A 24,055-nucleotide genomic window follows, 5' to 3' on the forward strand; every position below is an offset into this window, starting at 1 on the left:
CTTTATTCAAATAGTTTTATTAGACTTGCCCTCAATATATGTTGATCCGTGACAAGATAGAATGAAAATGGGCTCAAAGGTTTCTGAACAATGGTTTCCTGAATAAAAAAACATCTACAGAGCATCGAAGATTCGTTTCATGACCCATCGCGACACAGAAGCAGTCTTCCTTCTTTCAGGTACCTGTTCCTTCTTCCCTCTCAACACATTCTGATGTTAACTAAACCATAATGGATGAGTGCAACACAGATCAGGCCTCAGGAAATTTAAAGCATATGGGTTGCTCATACTTTACGTGCTGAGTAAATTTCACACAAAATTAAAGAGCAAGTAGAGGCACTCTTAGAACAAAATAAATATTGTTCAGAGAGTTTGAAAAGATTCAACATGTACATTAAAAAAAAAAAATGCTTTCAGTTATCAGTTTAATTCCAAAACAAAATCGATGAACATGATTGGAGACATGGTAAACTGCTATGACAATCATGTGAATGCTGAAATCGTTATAGTAGCTGTGATTGTTACTTGCGCTTTGCTAATGAACCAAAATCCTTTACAAACACTTTCTCTGAAACCGCTCTTTTGGGGAAATCTACTTCCTTCTCAGTAACAATTTAACACATCCCAATCATCCAAGGACAACTCGGCTCGCTTGCATTTCGCAGGAGGGGAGGAACAACCAGTCTCCTTAGCTTGGTCAGTACCTCTCTTGCTGGATCCAATTGTAGAATTCATGGGCGACTGAACAGGGAGATCCTGATTGGGTTTTCTGTGAAACTGCAATCTGACTGCGTCCTTTATTTGCTCAGGGTTTGAAAATCCATCAGCGTCTAAATTGATGAATTTATTCACTCCATCTAAAAAAATAAAGGAACATTTGATTGTAAATATCATGAAGCATAAATAGAATTGCAAGTTATTTTACAAAACAAAAATAACATCTCGGATAGTAACATCTCAGTCTGAAGAAGGGTCCTGACCCGAAACATATTCCTTCCATGGATACTACACTGAATTCCTCCAGTACTTTGTTTTTGCTCAAAGTTCCAGCATCCGTAGTTTCTTGCATCTCGGACAGTATTGCACTCCAATAGAAGCGGGACAAGAATTAGTCAATCAGAGCTAAGGCAGTGAATAAAATCAACTGAGCTTGGATTCTAACATCTGACAGCCATTCTTCGGGACGACAGATGGCACAATGGGCTAAGTGTTCGGCTGGCAACCGGAAGGTAGCCGGTTCGAATCCCGCTTGGAGTGCATACTGTCGTGTCCTTGGGCAAGACACTTCACCCACCTTTGCCTGTGTGTGAATGTGTGTATGAGTGATTGGTGGTGGTCGGAGGGGCCGTAGGCGCAGATTGGCAGCCACGCTTCCGTCAGTCTGCCCCAGGGCAGCTGTGGCTACAGAAGTAGCTTACCACCACCGAGTGTGACTGAGGAGTGAATGAATAATGCGATGTAAAGCGTCTTGAGTATTAGAAAGGCGCTATATAAATCCCATCCATTATTATTATTATTATTCTTCAGTTACCATCCACAATCAACCTGTTGACATTCAGTGCTAGGCTTACATGTTCAAATTGGTTTTATGGAGAGTTTCTAGATGGCAGGAAGTAACTGCAGAATTACTTCCCAAGGACCTATCACCCTGCATATTTAATTAAACCTGATAGACCAACATGGAATGTGGCAACATTTATTGCAATGGCTCCTACAGCACAGCATTATCTATTGGTAATTGAACAAAGAGTTGGTAGTAACTACCAAGCTATGTGCCAATTTGTGCTAATATATAAACAGGAAAATGGAAACTAGAGGCCTGTAACAATTGGAAGAAAATTCTTATAAATTACATGGAAAATGAAAATATGCCAAACAGCATAAATTCAGGAAATGTAGTCCTATAGCTTTTCAAATCTTTGACATGTCGCTAATATTACACCCTTGATCTCAAGAAAGTCACAATTTGTAATTACTGACTAATAGTAGGACGAGGCAAAGTAGAACACAGGACAAAGAAAAAAGTTAGCATTTTAAGTTGAAAGACATAATAAATTGTGCTGAAGATGGACACAAAATACCGGAGTAACTCAGCGGGACTGGTAGCATCTCTGGAGAGAAAGAATGGTGACGTTTCTGGAAGAAAGGACGCGCCCCGAAACGTCACTCTCCAGAGATGCTGCCTGTCCCACTGAGTTACTCCAGAATTTTGTGTCTGTCTTTGTTGTAAACCAACATCTGCAGTTCCTTCCTACACAATAAATTGTGTTACCTCTAGGGGACTTTAGGATCTTTTGATATTTGCAATAATGTCAATGGTTCAGATATGCAAGTCATAAGCAACATCTTTCAGAACAAAAATGGTACAAAATGACAGGTCAGCCAATATGACACGATGCAACCAGAGCAGAACTATTTAGTAACTAGGTATGACAAAAATGCTGGAATAACTCAGGTCAGGCAACATCACTGGAGAACATGGATTGGTGATGTTTCAGGTCAGGACCCTTCACACAGATTGCAGAGATTTCCCCCCTTCTGTCATAGATAGATTCCTCACCCACATCACCACCTTCCCGCCTAAACCCTCCTCCCCAAATATTTTTCCTTGCAACCGCAAGAGATTCAACACCTGCCCCTACAGTTCCTCCCTCGGCTCCTTCCTGGGACCCCGACAGTCCTTTCAGGTGAGACAGAGATTCATGTGCACATCCTACCTCCTCTTCCACTGCATCCAATGTGGCCTCCTGTGCATTAGTGAGACCAACCATAGGCTCGACAACCATTTTTATTGAACACTTGTGCTAAGTCGGCCTAGTCGTGCGGCAATTCCCGGTTGCTAACCATTTTAACGTTCTTCCCATTCCCAAACTGACCTTTCTGTCTTGGACTTCCTCTATTACTAGTACGAGGCCATACACAAACTGGACAGCGACAGGCTTGTAGGTTAATTAACTTTGGTAAAATTGTAAAATCGTCACCGTTGTGTTAACACTGTTTTCAAGCTAAAGAAAGCACCTTGTATTCCACTTGAAGGTGGACAAAAATGCTGGAGGAACTCAGCGGGTGAGGCACCATCTATGGAGAAAAGGAATAGGTGACGTTTCGGGTCGAGACCCTTCTTCAGACTGATGTCGGAGGAGAGGAGGGAAAAATAAAGGAAGAGGTGGAGACTGGGCTGTGGAAGGGAATGGGGAGGGGAAAGAGGAATAAAGCAAGGACTACCTGAAATTAGAGGTCAATGTTCATACCGCTGGGGTATAAACTACCTAAGCGAAATAAGAGATGCTGTTCCTCCAATTCTAATCCACTTGGGTAGCTTACAACCCAATAGAATGAATATTAAATTCTTCAACTTTAGGTAACTTCTATAAAACACTCGTCCCTCCTATTTCACTCCCACAAACGTACGCCCCTCCCCCCACCCACCCCCGCTTTTCTTTACTGTCACCCCTCCCTGGAGGCCTAGTTTTCCATGCACCTAGCATGCACTTATCTCTCTCCTCGTCCCACATTCCTTCCCCGACCTGTACAATTCACACTTTGTCAATCCTCTAACTTCACAACTCTCTAATTCTTCTGTTTCAAATCTTGTTTAGTTTAATTTAGAAATACAGCATGAAAACAAGTCCTTCGGTCCATCGCGTCCACACCGACCATCGATCACGCATTCATGTTATCCCATTCACTACAAACTAGGGGACAATTTACAGAATCCAATTAACCTACAAGCCCGCACATCTTTCGGATGTTGGAGAAAACCCAAAAAGTCACAGTACTCCATACAGCTGAGTTACTCCAGCATTTTCTATCTTTCTTTGATAAACTAGCATCCACAGTTCTTGTTTCCACTATTTAGGCAACTGGGCTGATTGGCTGCAGAAACAATTCAACGAGGATTGTAAAATAAGTTGTGTAAGAAGAAAGTAGAAGAGAGAATCTTAGTGAATTGAAGATCTGATTGTGGTTTTCATGATATGGTAGACTGATGGGGGTGGAAGATTGCAACCTTCACGTGGTCCGCCTGTTTCGACGAAAGCAATCAACCTGGCATGCACAATCAAGTAAGATCAAATAGAACAAGTTGTCCTACAACTTTAGGCTGTGCAAGCCATACGCAAGAAGTAGTAGACTGATGGATACTACTTATTTTAGTTGGGAAATCCAGGACAGAAGTTGTTGTCTAAAAATATCTTCCAGTTGTGAAAATAAGAAAGCCTTCTTCATGAAAATGTAGCAGACGTTAGGAATTCTCGACTACAAACTTCAATTGATGCCCAGTTAATTGTCATTCAAATCTGACATTTTTGATAGCCTAAAGATATTAAAGGATTTGGGATGCATGGGTCACAATTCCCTACTTTACTCCATATGTTCTTAAAATACTGAACTGTGGATATATTCACCATATAAACGATTGGGAATCTTATGTGAAGTTGTAAGTCCTCTTGTTCATTCAGAGGATACAGTGATAAGCAATGGGAAAAATAATGTTGCACTTTTTCAACAGAGGTTTATGAGCTAATTGACATGAATAGTCCAAGTAGATATGCAGATCTGAAATGATTCCACAATGTTTCTCATAGCTAGGTTCTTCCAAGCAACTTACAGAATCGCTGTGCGACAGTTCTGCAGCCAACCTTCTCGTGCTGTCTTTCACACAAACGTTCCCACTGATAAACCACCTAAAGTGCAAAAAAAAATCTTAAGAATTAAACTGAATAAGCACATGAAATTATTACTTAACAATCAAAATGTTTGCCGAGTCACTTTGGAGGGCATGTAAAATTCGTGAGGTATTGTGCAATTGAATTAAATGCAAATCAGACTATGCAGTGGGTGGTCTATACCCCTTCCAAATAGCAATCAATGAACTGGCCGAGTTCTTGCAACAATCCCGACCAACTAATATGTTAATTTTAATATGTGTTTATTGTTGTTTTTTATTGTATTGTATGTATGACTGCTTCAATTTCGTTCAAACTTCGGTCTGAATGACAATAAAGGCTATCTAATCTAATCTAATCAACTCCCATCTTGTCTTTCCAACAAGAGCTCACAAATTGCCAAGCTTACTGATCTTTCCTTCACAATGGTTGTATACGGTCTCAGGAATCTCAAGTTGCTCATCTATTAACACCACCAGCGTATTCTTTGTGGAAGAAGAGATTTTATTCAGAAATTCTAGGGTGGCACAGTGGCACAGCAGTAAAGTTGCTGCCTCACAGGGCCAGAGACACGGGTTCGATTCTGACTACAGGTGTTGTCTGTATGGAGTTTACACATTCTCCCTGTGACCGTGTAGGTTTTCTCCAGATTTCCTCGCACATTCCAACAATGTGCAGGTTTGTTGGTTAATTGGCTATGGAAAAGTATGTAAAATTGGCTCTAGTATGTAGGATAGTGTTAGTGCACGGGGTGATCGATAGTCAGCACAGACAAGCTGTAGATATTGTAGTGTTGCTTCATTTAGATTTTACTTTCGAGTTTAGAGATCTACCTCTAAAGTGAAATCTAAATGAAGCAATACTACACACACACACACACACACAAACACATTGCTGAATTTTTTAAAAGGGCAAATTTTAATGCAAAATCCCAGACTTTATAACAAATTCTATTGCTTCTCATCCCATTCTGAGAAGTTCAACATTGAAAATATGTCATCTTACATTTGGCGCCCCCCTAAGGGGAAATTACCCAATTAAGGTTAATTCAAACATTAAAGGGAGAATTTAAATCAAAGGCTCTTCTGTGGTATTGAGGCAGCTCTTGAGAAATTGTCAATATCAATGGAACATAAGGAACTTTCTAGTAAGAGCTCCTGGCTCAGGTGCTGTAATAATTTAAGCTCTGGATACATTCCTTCTACCCTGTTCAAACAATATATACTAACATTGTAAGAAGAGAAACCACAGCATTTTACAGCTTTGCTAAGTGTATTAAATATGAGCTGACAGTGGTTTTGTGCAATAAGCCAAAGCTCGGAAAGCCTTGTTTTTCATGGGAGCCCTGTAACAAACAGTAACAGGAGACTGGGTGGGCTGGCAATGTAAAACAAAGTAAAATATTTCAAATGAAAGCTTAAAAGATAAAGACCAAAAACTTCAAAATTCAAAGAAAAAGTTGAAAAGATTGCCGGAAAAGTTTAATCAAAATGTGGACATTAAAGAATTTTTATGTATAAATTTGGACTCCAGGTTTGTGTTACATTACTCTGGATTTGCAATGAGTACTTAAAATTATTACTTAAAGATTCTGGTATATTATAAAATGTGTAAAATGAGTTCTTCAACCTACTAATCAGAACAGAAGTGAAATAGTTTCAGAAATGAACCACAAAACATTGAAGTCTTCAAAAATGATGTTTTGAATCAGCTCATATTTCTCATATCTAGAGAACTAAACGTTCTCCCACACTCAGTACCTGTTCTGCCCAGCCCTCTGTCTTGCAGCAGGAATGCTGAAACTCCTCCAGAGGTTCTCCAGCAGGAAACAACGACAACTTGCTCTGAATCATTTGAATTGATGAACAACTGGGCTGTTATAAAAGGAGAGTTAAAATAATGAAAAACTAATACCAAAAACTAGAGTATAATGAGAAGGTAAGAGAATTTATGCTTGGTCTTAGGATATAGGTAAGGTACTTTGCATCCATATTCACCAAGAAGGACATGGGGGAGATTGAGATCAGTGGGGCCATGGGGAATGTTGTAGAGCAGAGGGATCCAGATGTACAGAGGTCCCTGAAAGTGCTGTGGCAAGTAGATAGGGTGGTGAAGAAGGCTTTTGACACGCTGGTCTTCATCAGTCAGGAAATTGAGTATAGAAGTTGGGATGTTATGTTACCATTGCAAAGATGTTGGTGAGGTCTCACTTGGAGTGTTCGGTTCTGTTTTGGTCAACTTGCTATATAGAGAACAGAGAAAATTTATGAGTCTGTTGCCAGGACTTGAGAGTCTTGAGTTCAAGGGAAGGGTTGGGAAGTATTGAACTTTACGCCTCAGAGCACATGGGACTAAGGGGTGATCATATGGTGGTGTAGAAAAACATGATGGGAATAGATAGTAAATGCAGTCTTTTCCCCAGGGTAGTGGAATCAAGAATTAAAGGGCCATAGGTTTAAAGTGTGATGGAAACGGTTTAATAAGAACCCGAGGGGCATGTTTTTCCACACATTGGGTATATTGAATGAGAAAAATAATAAACAAAAATGTTAAGAACTGTAGGATAAATTTGCGAAGAAGAATAATATCAAGAAGGTATCAGATCAGAAATAGATAAATAGCTCACACAGTTTGTATCTTGCTGAAAACAAGAGATTACCTGAGAAGCAAAAACTTGTATTTATAGTTGCATGTGGTAAAATGTGCCAATGCACTTCTCATAAATCTGACATAGAGCATAGAGATGAGCTGGCCAACAAGATAGGAGAGTTTGTGTGGAACTATCAGCTAGAGGCGAGTAGGTTTTGGCCCATTATTTATCACAACTTTATTTAATTAAAATGTAACTATGTTCTTTGTTGCCAATCCACCATGTATTCTATGATGGCGAATAAACAAAGTGCTTTATGAAATCTGACTAATTTCCATGAAATTCTGTAACAATAGAGTATAAATAGGGTCAGTTTGGTTTGAAAACCACTATGCCAGCAATAGGATGAATGGGAAATTTATCATTAATCCTCACCGTAACACCAGTTCCTGAGATATTCAGTGCCCTCAGCTTTGAAAAGCAACACACGTATAGCATACCACGACTGCTGATTCTAGGGTTACCTGTTTAGAAAATAAACAACAATGTCGGTAACAACTTATTTCTGATTAAGGTTATTACTGCAGATTAAAACATCTTCCTGCCATAACTGCAAACTAAATGCTTTGTAATTAAATACCGTATCTTATTCTTAAATAGTAATCATCTCAACTATTCCCTTTCCACATTTGTACTATCTTTGAATTATGAAGTTCCATCTCAGTTAACATTCAATTTCTTAGTGAGCACGTTATTTTAAAATTATTTAATATTGCTCTTCCGCACAAGTGGAAATAGTTTCAAAATAAGAAAATAATTGGTTAAATAAAGACATGTCAATCTTCACCCTTCACTTCCAAAATGATATCACTTGTTTGGTCTAGGAGATTGTGAATTTTTTTTAAGTTAACTGAAAATATTCCAGGTGGTGAATTTTGCTTTATTGCATATTCCCTTTAAGAGTCAAGACTGTTTAATTGTCATATGTTCCGAAATGGAACAATAAATTATTACAGGTGCACAACCTTTTATCCGAAGATCCAAATAACGAAAAGCTCCGAATAGCGGACATTTTTTTCGGTCCTTGAAGAAAGGTCCTTGAAGACGTTCACCGAGGGCGGCCCGCAGAGGTGACAGCGGAACCTCCGGTCGGTCCTCGAAGAAAGGGGAACTAAATCCCCATTCATAAAAGAGAAGATGAGGGTATATTGCGCGGGAGGGTTAATAATGGACAATCTGCTGCTGCCTGCCCGCTGAGTTAAAAAGTTCCCACGGTAGACTCACGATACACAGTGTACCATGAGTCTTGCGTGGGAACTTTTTAACTCAGCGGGCAGGCAGCAGCAGATTGTCGCTCCCTTCAGTTTCACCCCACCTACACCCCTCTGCTTCCCGGCCATGTGTGTGACCCCTTCCCTCCCCTCTCCAGCTCCCCGACGATTGCACCGGCGCGGGGGCTTTGCACTGTCTTCACGTCAGCGATGCCAGCAGGTCAGTGCCAGTCACCAGAGACGTCAGGACCAACGGGACACCGACCCCCAGGCCCACTGCAAGCACAGAGATCCCAGATCAGCAACTCCAGCCCAGCCCCGCTCCAACTCCAGAGGAACACGCTCCCCGTAGGGGCAGAAGCTGATGGTGTGCAAGGTACGTCTTGTTCTTGGGGTGGCGCAGCTCGGGCTGTGGGCGAACTGCCACTTGTCGCCGTAGCGGCCCATCGGGGAGCGGATTCCTCTGGAGTTGGAGGGGGAGGGGGGTATTGTGCTGTTTGATCGACCCCTACTATCCCAGGGACAGGGAGACACCGCGGCTTTTGAGAATGGTGGGCAATCGTTTCCAAAGTTCTGCCCACACAGTCAGTACACCTCTCCTACACTCCCGCACTAACATCATTTCGCAGAGAATGATCCCAGCCTAACCCTCCCTATTCTCTCCTATTCTGCAAGAAAAAACTACAGTGAAGATTCAAACTCGCGATCGAGTAACTGCCGGTATCGAGGCGCAAACTCGCGACCTTGTGGATATGAGCCAAGCACTCTACCACTGAGCCAGCCGTTAAAATCTACGCTAAAAATCTTCCATTCTGAAAGCCGAAAAATTCCGAATTACGAAAAGTGTCTGGTCCCAAGGCTTTCGGATAAAAGGTTGTGCACCTGTACTTGCAATTGAACAACAGGTTTGTGAACAGTGCTCAATAAATAACCAAAATGTTCAATAAATTTAAAAAACGAATAATGTGCGAAACAAAAAAGCCCAAAGTCCATAGTCCAACCAAGACAGTTTAGTTGGTGATTGTTGTGTTCAATAGACTGAAGGTTGTTGGGAAGAAGCTGTTCCTGAACTTGGAGATCATGGATCTTATGAAGTCAGCAACAACCTTGCTGTATTCGTTCAGGCCCATTGCCGAGTCCATAACATCGCTTGATCTACCGACTCCAAGCAATGCTGGAGTCGTTCCACTGCCTCCTTTAACCTGCTCCAGGCAGTCCTCACCACTGGAGCTTCACTTTTCTGTTGCTGTCTTTACGCAGGATGAAGGACCACAGCCAGGTTGTCAGATTTCCCAAGTGAGGGCAAGGGATGAAGTGTTAGTCAACTTTATTGGTGGAACAGCAATGGGCGAGGATGTTTGATCCTCTGGTGCTGCAGGACACATGCTGGTGGTAAATTGGAAGTAATTTCTTTAAAATAGCCTTGTTGAACTCCTCAGCTATGATAGGAAAGGCATTAGAGCATGCCCTCTGATGTTTGTTGACATGGAAACCACCCAATATTGTTGGCATGTGGAGTACTGATGCTTGTTGGTTATTTTTAGTTGTTTAGTGTTCTTCAAGGGAAGAGGGGAAACATTTAATGGGGACCTGAGATGTAACCTTTTCCACACCGTGGGTATATGGAACAAGCTGCCACAGGATGTAGCTGTGGCTCATTTCGTTTATTTTATTTTATTTTATTTTATTATTGTCACATGTACCAAGGTAGAGTGAAAAGCTTTTGTTGCTTGCTATTCAGTCAGCGAAAAGACAATACACAATTACAATCAAGTCGTCCACAGTGCACAGATACAGGATAAAGGGAATGACAATTAGTCCAAGATAAAAGTCCAGTAAAGTCTGATTAAAGATAGCCTGAGGGCTGATGGTAAGTCAGGACCGCTCTCTAGTTGGTGATAGGTTGGTTCAGTCTCCTGATAACAGCTGGGAAGAAACTGTTCCTAAATCTTGAGGTAAGCGTTTTCACATTTCTGTATCTCTTGCGGATGGGAGAGGGGAATAAGAAGGAGTGATTGCGGTGAAACTCATCCTTGATTGTGCTGGTGGCCTTGCCGAGGCAACATAAAGTGTAGATGGAGTCAATGGAAGGGAGATTGGATTGCGTGATGGTTTGGGCTACATCCACAACTCTGCAATTTCTTGTGGTCTTGGATGGAGCAGTTCCCAAACCAGGCTGTGATGCAACGGTTATTGTCTTAGCATCGGGTTACGAGGTCCTCAATCTCCTTCCTGTACTCTGTCTCATTATTATTTTATAACCTGCCCACTATGGCAGTGTTGTCTGTGAATTTGTAAATTGAGATGGGTTTGTTTTTGGCTGCACAGTCATGTATATGGATTAAAGAAGGGGGGTTGAAAATGCAATATTGCGGGCACCAGTGTTGAGGATTATCCTAGAGGATGATTTGTCACCTGTTGTCACGGATTATGGTCTGTTGGTCAGGAAGTTGAGGATCCACTTGTCGAGGTGAGTGCTGACTCCAAGTTCCATGGTATTGAAAGCAGAGCTGTATTCTATTAAACAGCCATGGACCTCTTGTGGCAGTAGGCGAACTGCAGTGGATCGAGGTTGCTTGGTAGTCTGGATTTAATGCGTTCCATAACCGGCCTCTCAAAACACTTAATGATAGTGGATGTCAAGGCCACTGGATGGTAATTGTTAAGGCACGAGATCGTGCTTTTCTTTGGCTCCCTCCATCATCATCCTTTACTCCCTTTCATCATTGTTTAAGATCCAGCATACTACGGTGGGGTCATCTCCAAACCAGTAGATGGAGTTGGAGCAGAATTTGGCCACAGTGTTGTGAGTGTCTAGGGAGCACAGCAAGGAGCTGTGAACACAGCTTGATGGGGCATCCAGTTGAGAATTATGCAGGATATTTTGTCACCTATCCTCGCTGATTGTGTTCTATGAGTCAGGAACTCAAGGATCCAGATTCAAAGATGGTTCTGAGACTTGGTCAGTGGGGGCACTGCGAGTCTGCTGCACTGCCAGCAGCGTGTTCGTTATTTCAACTTTGTGGGGGGTTTTTTGGTGTGTCAAATGTTAGTTTAAGTGTTTCTTGGTGTGTCTTGTGTGGGGGGTGATGGGGGGGGATAAGGGGGGGAACCGCTTTCAGTCACCTCCTCGACGGAGAGGTGACTTTTTCCATGTCGCCTCCCTCGCGGCCTAACAGCATGGATTGGAGCGGCCTTTCCCGGAGTCGGGCCCGGAGAATCAGCAGCAGGCGCAGCGCGGACTTTTCCATCGCGAAGCAGGGCGAACCCTTGCCGGGAATCGCCAGAGAAGAGCTCCTGCGGCCTATAACATCCTGAAGCCGCGGTCGCCAGTAGGAAAGTGCCGATTCGGGACCTCCTAGCCGTGGAGTGTGTTTGACCGTCCCGACGTTGGAGTTTTGATTATCCCAACGAGGGGGCCTGTACATCCGGCCGTCCGTAGCGGCGACTACCAAGGGTTTATGGCCCCGACCACGGGTGAACAAAGGAGGAGGACTGGCTGAACTTTGTTGTCTTCCACCACAGTGAAGAATTATGTGGTGGATGTTTGTGTTAAATCTTATTGTGTATTGTGTGTTCTTTTTAAGTGCATCGCTGCTGGCAAATTCATTTCACTGCACCTTCGGGTGCATGTTACAAATAAAATTGACTTTGACTTTTGGTCCAGGAGTTTGGAAATGAGTTTGGTTGGGATTATGATGTTGAAAGTAATCCCAGGCCAGAGATGACCAGAGAATTTCATTATCATTGTGTGCGGTACAATTTTCTACTGCACCATCCAAAAAATCTTATCACTTCGACCAGATTATTGATTCACAATATGTTGATTCCCTTATATAGTTAAAAGCAACTGTATCAACCTGTCTTGAAGTCAGTCTTTGTTCAGTGGTATTGCACCCAAGAGAGACATTCCAAAGACATGCAAGTTTGGAGGTTAATTGGATTCTGTAAATTGATGCTAGTGTGTAGGATGCGAAAGTGGAATAACATAAAACTATGGTAGAGATGATCAATGGTCAGTATCTCTAAAGCAAACTAAACTAAATAACAGACCCAATTTTAACGCAGACTAGTGAACTGTGTAATCACCCTAATACCTGTCTTTCTCACTGAAATACTGCAGCACACTTTCAACAAGATTGCTATCAGAATGGAGCTAGAGGAAACTCTTCAACCTTTGTAACCACCATTCCAGAATCAAGGTCACTTCAGCTTAAATATGCGTATGTTGAGGCCAAGCTGCACCTCGTCATCTGTTCTTTAACTGAAACATATGAGAGAATGGTCCTTAACAACTCACACTGTCGCACACTACTGCCTAAAAGTTTAAATCCCTGAAAAACATGAACCACTTCCCATATCTCAGGAGCTATTGAAAATGAAATTCATAATTTTCATTGGTGCACCTGCAAAAGCTTTGGCCGTCTGGGAAAAAATTGTTTTAAAATTAAGAATTCATACCTAGCACAGTTGTGGTACACTGCAAAGTGGCAATACTTGTAGCCCCTTGTAATCTTCCGAGCCAGGGATTACTTACTTAAAGCACTGGAGAAATATCATCACCACTGTCTCTGCAAAATTCTCAAAATCTGCCAGGACTTGAAATACGATGAAATACAGACTCCTGGCAGATTTTGAGGATTTTGCAGAGACAGTGGTGATGATATTTCTCCAGTGCTTTAAGTAAGTAATCCCTGGCTTATATGTTAGTTTATGCTAATACGAGATGTCAATTATGAGGACTGGCCATAAACTTACCAGACAGATCCAGTACTTCCAAATTTCCTAAGCCCCTCCTCAACACTCGTGCAGGTGCTGTCATTTTCTGTAGCCCACAGTCAGACAGGCCATTATCCCCGAGGTACAAGGTGGTGAGACTGGGAGAAGAAGTAGATTGAAAGTTAGCATGAAGAAGAAAAGGAAAGTAAACAAGATACCATTTAATAACTTGTGGACATCCCACCAAAAAGAATTGATAGCAGGCACAAAAAGTCTACCTTCGATTTAAACCAGCATCTGCAGTTCTTTCCTACACAAAAATAATTGATAATTGGCATTTACAAAGGAAAAATTGGATTGGCATTTACAAAGGTAAAATGGATTTTCAAGTTGGGCGAAGCAAGGGTTGTAAGCTCTGAATCTTGCATTTTGTATCATCTCCGGCAAATGACAAATATAGAAATGTAACTACTTTGATTTTATGGACCAGAAATGAGCCACGAATTTCAAGTCTGACTGCATCAGCAAGACCGATAGGAATTGAATTTAAACATGAAAAATAAGCACTTCATGATGTACTTTCTAGATAGTGGATGCTACAGGTTGTACCTAGGATTAAAAATCATTGCAGAAAGTTATATTTTAAGTAAACTTAAAGGCCTTGGAAGCATAAATTGTTAGTTAAATAAAACACATCAAAGCAAGAATCTCCTGTTGGCATGAAATACACGTCAATTTCAATACTGCTTGAGGCATTGTTTTATGCCTCAGTTGCTGAACTTCTGTAAAAATAAATCATTCAGAGAACTGGGGAGTAATTTCTAGTAAAGCACATTCCCTCAATTATGCTCAATATTTGTCCATCAATAAGATCACTCTTTGAAGCACTGCTTCCATCCTAGGAGCCCTAAGGATTCAGGTACCATTTAAGTATGCTTCCAAAGTATTGAATCTACTCAGGATACATCATAGACAGCTAATGTAACTTCTATTGACAGTTAACTGCTGACTGAAGGTTTATTCATGTGATTAATAATGCTGCAACATTACCCTTTATCAATGGCCAACGATGGCTGTGTGGGAGTGATTAAAGGAATCAAGTGGGAGAATGTGACTGATGCGAATGTTCGAAGAGCCAGCATACACTCGATGCACCAAATGGTCTTGTGTTGTATATAAATATGGCAGGCAACTATTGCACCAGAGACCTTGTGACTGAGTAGTAGAATTTGCTGCCAAGTTATCTTATCTTAGGGACTACTATGACATAGAAACATAGAAAATAGGTGCAGGAGTAGGCTATTCGGCCCTTCGAGCCTGCACCGCCATTCAATATGATCATGGCTGATCATCCAACTCAGTATCCCGTACCTGCCTTCTCTCCATACCCCCTGATCCCTCTAGCCACAAGGGCCACATCTAACTCCCTCTTAAATATAGCCAATGAACTGGCCTCAACTACCTTCTGTGGCAGAGAGTTCCAGAGATTCACCACTCTCTGCATAAAAAATGTTTTCCTCATCTCGGTTCTAAAGGATTTCCCCTCTATCTTTAAGCTGTGACCCCTTGTCCTGGACTTCCCCAACATCGGGAACAATCTTCCTGCATCTAGCCTGTCCAATCCCTTAAGAATTTTGTAAGTTTCTATAAGATCCCCCCTCAATCTCCTAAATTCTAGTGAGTACAATCTGAGTCAATCCAGTCTTTCTTCATAAGAAAGTCCTGACATCCCAGGAATCAGTCTGGTGAACCTTCCCTGCACTCCCTCTATGGCAATAATGTCCTTCCTCAGATTTGGAGACCAAAACTGTACGCAATACTCCAGGTGTGGTCTCACCAAGACCCTGTACAACTGCAGCAGAACCTCCCTACCAATGACAAGGTTCATGACATAGGAAAACAAACACTGAAAACTACAGAGTAAAAAAAATGGGATTAAAGCAGGATTGGTGGTGATCGATAGTCGTTATTGACTCCATGGACCCAACGATCCATTTCCATGCTATAGCTCTCTATGAAAGAAAATATTTTGCATGGAATTGCTGATAATTTCTTACAATAAATGCAATTAACACATACTGTACCTCATGAGGGATTCAGATGTCAAGTGCCTCAACAGCTCATGGTCATCACCCAGTTTGCAGCTCGACAGATCCAGACACTTCAAACCACAAAAAGATTGGATTTCCTTCAACCTTTCTGATGCCAACGTAACTCTGCAAGGAAAATAAGGCAACTTGTAAAATGTTGCACAGTCTAGAAACGCAAGAGATCTGCGCACCTTCCGTGGTCCAAATTATAGCTTTCCAGCACCATGCAATTATTAAACGTTTGATGGTCAGCTGCAATACAGATTTCATGGTAACATTTCACAATTTACTTACTTTGAATTAAGGCAAAGATTGGCTACGTGTTTAATTCTTTGGATTCATTTTCACTAAAGTTCATCAGGAAATGCATAAACATTTATCAAAACATATTCCCAGTTGCGGTTTGTAAATTAAACCCAAGCAACTTATTGTACAGTAATGGTATTGTTCTTTTTTTTCCTAAGTTTAATTAGCTCTGAGACTGGCAGTATTGAGGAATGGAACACAAACTCTTTGGGACACCCTAAAAATAAGACACATAACATCAGGCCTGGCTGGAATAAGTATGTAGCCGAGTATCGTGCTGAAGCCTGAGAAGCTACTAAATCATGGGCTATGGCAGGTACACCCAGACAGGGGCCTGTGTTTGAGTACAAAAAGCTCACTAATGCAATATATAAGTATGCTGTTCGCTTCATCTGTAAAGATGAGCAAGCTATGAGGGCTGATTCCATGGCTAAAAAGCTGCTAAGTAACAATGCTACTGATTTTTGGAAAGAAGTGAAAGCTCATAACAGTTGCAAAACATCTCTTGCACTGTAGATGGAATCTCCGGAACAGCTATCGCGGAGTTATGGCGACAACATTATAATACTTTATTCAACTGTGTCCAAGGTGATTTGTATAGGGTGGACAATATTGAGAGTAATGACTCAATGGTGATCATGTCACATGAGGTGTATCATGCCATGAACAAGCTGTCCAACAATAAAGCAAGTGGCTTGGATCATATTTCTGCTGAACATCTTAAGTATGCGAGTATGAGGATAGCTCCTCTTCTTGTTATTTGTTTTACTGGCTTTATGACTCATGGCTTGTTACCAGCATAAATGTTGTCTGTTCTACTAGTGCGGCCATTAAGGACAAAGCTGGTAAACTAGGCAGCCTAAATAATTACAGGCCCATAGCTTTAGCCAGCATATTATCTAAAGTATTAGAAAGAGTTCTGCTGGATAGAGTAAATGAGTTTGTTAACTCCACAGAAAACCAGTTTGGTTTTCAAGCTAAACATGGCACTGACGTGCATATATGCCTTCAATGAGTTTGTAAACAAATATAGAGGCAAAAAATCTTCAATTTTTATGTGCTTTATTGATGGTTCCAAAGCCTTTGATCGTGTTAATCACAGAAAGTTGTTTATTAAAATGAGTCAAAGAGGGGTGCCTATATACATTGTGAGAATTCTGGCTTACTGGTAGGCCCACCAGACTATGCAAATAAAATGTGGCAATAGTCTCAGCCCCATTTGGGTTAGCAATGGTGCTAGACAAGGGGGGGTTTTGGCCCCAGTCCTTTTTAATCTTTGTATTGATGATCTGTCCAAACAATTAGCCTGTAATACTGGGTGCATGATTGATAATATTTTAGTTAACATATTATGTATGCAGATGATCTTGTGGTCTTTAGTCCATCTAGCGCTGGTCTATAGCAGCTCCTTACTATATGTTCTGTGTATGGCGAGGAACATGATATTATATATAATGCTTGTAAGAGTGCTGTTATGGAGTTGGGGATGGCATCAAACAGGAAATTAGAAATGCGTGCAACAAAGGTAAAACAGTTATAATGGGTGACTTCAATCTACATATAGATTGGGTGAATCAAATTGCCAAAGGTGCTGAGGAAGAGGATTTCTTGGAATGTATGCGGGATAGTTTTCTAAACCAACATGTAGAGGAACCAACGAGAGAGCAGGCTATTCTAGACTGGGTATTGAGTAATGAGGAAGGGTTAGTTAGCAGTCTTGTTGTGCGTGGCCCCTTGGGCAAGAGTGACCATAATATGGTTGAGTTCTTCATTAGGATGGAGAGTGACATCGTTAATTCAGAAACAAGGGTCCTGAACTTAAAGAAAGGTAACTTTGAGGGTATGAGACGTGAATTGGCCAAGATAGACTGGCGATTGATTCTTAATGGGTTGACGGTGGATATGCAATGGAAGGCATTTAAAGACTGCATGGATGAACTACAACAATTGTTCATCCCAGTTTGGCAAAAAAATAAATCGGGGAAGGTAGTGCATCCATGGATAACAAGGGAAATCAGGGTAGTATCAAAACAAAAGATGAAGTGTACAAATTAGCCAGAAAAAGCAGCCTACCAGAGGACTGGGAGAAATTCAGAGACCAGCAGAGGAGGACAAAGGACTTAATTAGGAAAGGGAAAATAGATTATGAAAGAAAACTGGCAGGGAACATAAAAACTGACTGCAAAAGCGTTTATAGATATGTGAAGAGAAAAAGATTAGTTAAAACAAATGTAGGTCCCTTGCAGTCAGAAACAGGTGAATTGATCATGGGGAACAAGGACATGGCAGACCAATTGAATAACTACTTTGGTTCTGTCTTCACTAAGGAAGACATAAATAATCTGCCGGAAATAGCAGGGGACCGGGGTTCAAATGAGATGGAGGAACTGAGTGAAATCCAGGTTAGCCGGGAAGTGGTGTTAGGTAAATTGAATGGATTAAAGGCCGATAAATCCCCAGGGCCAGATAGGCTGCATCCCAGAGTACTTAAGGAAGTAGCCCCAGAAATAGTGGATGCATTAGTGATAATTTTTCAAAACTCTTTAGATTCGGGAGTAGTTCCTGAGGATTGGAGGGTAGCTAATGTAACACCACTTTTTAAAAAGGGAGGTAGAGAGAAAACGGGGAATTACAGACCAGTTAGTCTAACGTCGGTAGTGGGGAAACTGCTAGAATCAGTTATTAAAGATGGGATAGCAGCACATTTGGAAAGTGCTGAAATCATTGGACAAAGTCAGCATGGATTTATGAAGGGTAAATCATGTCTGACGAATCTTATAGAATTTTTCGAGGATGTAGTAGAGTGGATAAGGGAGAACCAGTGGATGTGTTATATCTGGACTTTCAGAAGGCTTTCGACAATGTCCCACATAAGAGATCAGTATACAAACTTAAAGCACTCGGTATTGGGGGTTCAGTATTGATGTGGATAGAGAACTGGCTGGCAGACAGGAAGCAAAGAGTAGGAGTAAACGGGTCCTTTTCACAATGGCAGGCAGTGATTAGTGGGGTACCGCAAGGCTCAGTTCTGGGACCCCAGCTATTTACGATATATATTAATGATTTGGACGAGGGAATTGAATGCAACATCTCCAGGTGTGCGGATGACTCGAAGCTGGGGGGCAGTGTTAGCTGTGAGGAGGATGCTAGGAGGCTGCAAGGTGACTTGGATAGGCTTGGTGAGTGGGCAAATGCATGGCAGATGCAGTATAATGTGGATAAATGTGAGGTTATCCACTTTGGTGGCAAAAACAGGAAAGTAGACTAATATCTGAATGGTGGCCGATTAGGAAAGGGGGAGATGCAACGAGACCTGGGTGTCATGGTACACCAGTCATTAAAAGTAGGCATGCAGGTGCAGCAGGCAGTGAAGAAAGCGAATGGTATGTTAGCATTCATAGCAAAAGGATTTGAGTATAGGAGCAGGGAGGTTCTACTGCAGTTGTACAGGGTCTTGGTGAGACCACACCTGGAGTATTGCGTACAGTTTTGGTCTCCTAATCTGAGGAAAGACATTCTTGCCTTAGAGGGAGTACAGAGAAGGTTCACCAGACTGATTCCTGGGATGTCAGGACTTTCATATGAAGAAAGACTGGATAGACTCGGTTTGTACTCGCTAGAATTTAGAAGATTGAGGGGGGATCTTATAGAAACTTACAAAATTCTTAAAGGGTTGGACAGGCTAGATGCAGGAAGATTGTTCCCGATGTTGGGGAAGTCCAGAACAAGGGGTCACAGTTTAAGGATAAGGGGGAAATCTTTTAGGACCGAGATGAGGAAAACATTTTTCACACAGAGAGTGGTGAATCTCTGGAATTCTCTGCCGCAGAAGGTAGTTGAGGCCAGTTCATTGGCTATATTTAAGAGGGAGTTAGATGTGGCCCTTGTGGCTAAAGGGATCAGGGGGTATGGAGAGAAGGCAGGTACAGGATACTGAGTTGGATGATCAGCCATGATCATATTGAATGGCGGTGCAGGCTCGAAGGGCTGAATGGCCTAATCCTGCACCTATTTTCTATGTTTCTATGTTTCTATGTTAGGATCTGTAGAACCAAAGAGGATAAATGTCTAAAATTTCCTGATTTTAAAATCTGACAATAATCTTAGTGTCTGTAATAAGGTAAAATATCTTGGGCATTTTATCACAGAACAAATGATGAGGATATTTATAGGCAACGACGTATGCTGTATGTACAGGCGAATATTCTCTTGCGTAAGTTTGGTGCATGTACAGATGTGGTGAAGATGTCGCTGTTTAGAGCATATTGCACACCACTCTATACTGCGCACCTGTGGTCCAACTATGGAAAGACAAGTTTGCAGAGACTAAAGATGGCCTATAATGATGCCAGGTGGCCTATAATGAGAACACTGCTAAGGAAACCTAGATTATGTAGTGCTAGTAACATGTTTGTGGCTGCAGGAGTCAGTACTCTAGAAGCTATCCTAAGAAATCATATGTATACATTCATTTGCAGGATAAATGACTCCAAAAATGTAATTATATCGTGGCCTTGTCAAACATCAGGTTTAGCACTACACGCTACGAATCCCAGTTGAAGAGACACTGGTTTCGCTGTCTCGTTGTAGGACGCTGATTTTTCTTTTTTATTCTGTATTTAAATCATGTATTGTGGGGTTTTGTTAAATATATAATTTATGATGCTTTTATAAGTGACATACTAAGATTTTATATGTATTTTATGATGTTTTTAAATGCAATGTATTTTTGTAATGTTGTCCCTTGTCTGGTGGACCTTGAGTCCGAAATAAAATTTATTATTATTATTATTATTAATCTAGGGATTGGATTTCACCCATTTTCGTTGTGCTTTATGGCAAATCAGGAATCACCAGAAGATTCACATAATTGGGACATTGTTACTTTAAGAAATTGTTACTGCAGATTTTCTTTCAATTACAAGCAGTGGAGCTCCTCACAGTGCAATGGAAATGAGGCAAAATGGAGAAGTAAAACAAAGAGAATGGGCGCACATGGTTCTTGACCTAACCCGCATAACCCTGATCTTTCCTGGGCAATGGAACACGACAGAGCACCTCTTGCACTACCAAGGACTTGTTTTCTAATCGCATTTTGCACTTGTGTCTTGCTTTTGCATATTTCTCGGTTATCTTGTAGAATTTATGTGTAGTTAATGTTTAATTTATATTTTTGTGTTTTGTTTGAAACTATGTGCTTGTTATGCTGCTGCAAGCAAGAATTTCAATGTACCTGTACCTCATGTATGCATATGACAATAAACTCAATATGGCTTTACAAGGATGGAATTGAGGTGTGGAGGGAAGGCTGCTCAAAACCACTTCACACACACGTCTAATAGAGAGCAAATATTATGTACCAATTTGTATTAATTATATACATTATGAATAAAGTATATATTTGAAATGATATAAGGAAATTCATCAGTCTTAAGGATTTGGACATTGGTTTCAGGTGCAGTATAACAGTACCTACAACCAGGTCATACAATCTTTCAGATTCTAAGCACTTGCAGAGAACATTGGTACAACTTGTATTCCAATCTTCAGTGATGGGAACCAAACTAGAATGGCACCAAAGAGGCAGAAAGAGACAGGCCTGAATGCATCCTTAGTCTTACCCAAATCATGACAGGGAGACGACAAGCTTACATTTTGCTTCAAAAGGAGCCACCATGACATGTCTGAAGAAGAGTCTCGACCCGAAACGTCACTCATTCCGTCTTTCCAGAGATGCTGCCTGTCCCGCTGAGTTACTCCAGCATTTTGTGTCAATCTTCGAGCCACCATGAGATTTGCATGTGTGCTCCAACAACTCGGTAACTGACAAACTTATGCCCCTGTCCCACTTAGGAAACCTGAACGGAGACTTTGCGCCCCACCCAAGGTTTCTGTGCAGTTCCCGGCAGTTGTAGGTGGTTGCTGGAGGTTGCAGGTAGTGGAAGCAGGTAGGGAGACTGACAAAAACCTTCGGGAACCGCACGGAAACCTTGGGTGGGGCGCAAAGTCTCCAGAGGTTTCCGTTCAGGTTTCCTAAGTGGGACAACGGCATAAGAGGTAGATTAACCACCTGCCCTTTTAGGTGTTAGGAGAGCTCTTTCTGAGAGAAAGCAAATGGAGTGGACAAGAGAAAGGGAATGCGTGGAAGTTGTTATTGGTAAACAATAAACTCCCAGACCAACTTGTTTGTATAATAACCACTGGACAACAAGAGAATATAAAGGAGTACATAAAGGAGCATTTAAACTACAAGGAAACATCTTTACTCTAATCAACGAATATTTGAAGGTGAATTTTCAAATGAAGGGATGTTGAGATTGTCATTCTTTACGCATCAGACATTGGGTATCATCAGATTATTTGACCAGGGCTGTCAAATTACAGTCAAATATTCTCAAATGAGATAAATTCCAGGGCAGCGCTCAGCATCATCACTGGAATGCTTCCAGCTCATTTCTCCCCATCCCATGACTAATTTCAGCAAAACTAGCAAAGACAGAACATGTTGGATCAAAGTAGGTTACCCAACATCTGTGGATTGAATACATATACAGGTCAATAATTAATGGTCAGACTGTTTCCATGGGCTGGACAGAATCACATGCAAGGTGTGAGAAGGAACTGCAGGTGCTAGTTTACACCGAAGATAGACACAAAATGCTGGAGAAAGTCAGCAGGGTAGGCAGCATCTCTGGAGAGAAGGAATGGGTGACGTTTCAGGTCAAGACCATTCTTCACTCTGTCAGGGGAGAGGGAGTCTAGAGATATAGAAGGGCAAGGTGTGAAAATGACAGATCAAAGCAGATGATAAGGAAATGTAGAATGTCGTTCTACATCAGATCAGATAGAAGAGACTGTACCTTTCCCGTAAACACAAGGACTGAAGTACAAGACTTCCGTAGGCCTTGCCGAATGTAAATAGAGCCATGGTGCTGGTGCTGGGGTCAATAAATTTCTTTCTTGCTTCTACCGCAGTGAAAAGTTTCTCTGCAATCTGCTCTGGGAAGCCAATGAGCGAGTCAACATGCTGAATATTGTCAGCTATAAAAGCAAGCACCACGCCAAAAAGTGACTTTGGAGAGTAGCGAAGATTTCCTTCTTTTGTGTAAGTGAAGACAATGTGATCAGTCCTGTAAGTACTTGGCTTGTCCCCATCTTCAATGCACAGATTTACTGTGAATCCTTTCTGAAACAGTCGCATCGACTTGGGTTTTCCAGTGGTCACTTTCAAGCTTGAAGCACCATTTAAAAGATGCAGTTGACCCTGTTCACGTACATAGATGGGTCCGGCTTCAAGTGCAGTACTTGCATTGGTGAGTAAAGACATTGGAATTTAATCTGAAAAAGCAAGAGACAAAAATCTATTAGAAAATGTTATATATATACTTAATAAACAAACGGCTATTCAGCTCATTGAGTTTATGCTGGCTCTCAAAGTAATCCCTTCAGTTCCATTCTGCCACATATTCCCCTGCAATCTGTTCTGCCACAACATACCCGATAACTCCTCTCTCACTCTCCCAGCAGAAATTTTAAAATAGCCAATTAACTTACCAATCAGCATGTCATCGGACATTTGAGAAAATCTATGCAATCACAAATAGAATGTGCAAGCTCCACACACCAATAGAGGTAAAAATTAAACCTAGGTTGCTGGAGCTGTAAGACAATTGCACTACATGCTGTACAATTGCACTAGCAGCACTTTATTGGGTATTTCCAAGCTTGTTAATTTTGTTAAATTTGGCATTCAAGCACAAAACTCAAAAAAATTGGTAACCAAATTTCAAGGCAAGCTTTTAAGAATAATATTCTCTGGTGAATTTGATCCCATCTGGTTGTTCCATGCGATCAGTCCTACAAGTATTTGGCATGTCCCCATCTTCATGCACAGATTTACTGTGAATCCTTTCTGAAATAGTTGCACCGACTTGGATTTTCCAGTGGTCACCTGCAACCTTGAGAAAATGAACCAACATTCTATGCAGCCTATACTAAACACTATGGCGTAAGATTTGTGGAGTACTGCACAAGAACTTCTCCCATAGGCTATGTCTCATGGCCAAATCAAATCAAGAACTGAGAAGTCAATTCAGGGATGGCACGGTGGCACAGCAGTAGAGTTGCTGCCTTACTAATTTACTGTACTAATTTACTGCTGTGTTGTGTCTTTTGTAAAAAATTATTTTCTAACATGTAAATACTGATTCTGTTCTATTCTGTTCTGTAGTTTTTGCACAATCCGCAGGCATTGCCACTTTCATTTCACTGCACATCTTGTATGTGTATGTGACAAATAAAGTTGACTTGACTTGACTTACGACGGCAGAGACTCGAGTTCCATCCTGGCTAGGGTGCTGTCCATAGAGTTTGTACGTTTTAACCGTGACCGCGTGGGTTTTTCCCGGGTGC

General features: G+C 41.4%; 1 protein-coding gene across 6 annotated transcripts in view; it reads right to left on the reverse strand.

Annotated features, from left to right (window-relative positions):
* lrrc42 (leucine rich repeat containing 42) overlaps positions 1–24,055 on the reverse strand; it is a 25,898-nt gene continuing 1,843 nt past the window's right edge. For 5 of the 6 annotated variants that reach the window (XM_033028084.1, XM_033028088.1, XM_033028085.1 and 2 more), the window contains exons 2-8: positions 22,504–22,981; positions 15,332–15,463; positions 13,287–13,405; positions 7,693–7,781; positions 6,428–6,541; positions 4,610–4,685; positions 1–857 (exon numbers count right to left, since the gene is read on the reverse strand). In XM_033028084.1, coding sequence (XP_032883975.1) covers positions 604–857; positions 4,610–4,685; positions 6,428–6,541; positions 7,693–7,781; positions 13,287–13,405; positions 15,332–15,463; positions 22,504–22,970 — 1,251 coding nt within the window. In that variant the 5' untranslated portion in view covers positions 22,971–22,981 and the 3' untranslated portion in view covers positions 1–603. Of the gene's footprint in view, positions 858–4,609; positions 4,686–6,427; positions 6,542–7,692; positions 7,782–13,286; positions 13,406–15,331; positions 15,464–22,503; positions 22,982–23,964; positions 24,036–24,055 lie in introns of those variants that run through there. The other variant, XM_033028089.1, reaches the window with a different exon arrangement.

This window comes from Amblyraja radiata, chromosome 10, assembly GCF_010909765.2.
Source record: "Amblyraja radiata isolate CabotCenter1 chromosome 10, sAmbRad1.1.pri, whole genome shotgun sequence".
In the NCBI taxonomy this organism is placed as follows: domain Eukaryota; kingdom Metazoa; phylum Chordata; class Chondrichthyes; order Rajiformes; family Rajidae; genus Amblyraja; species Amblyraja radiata.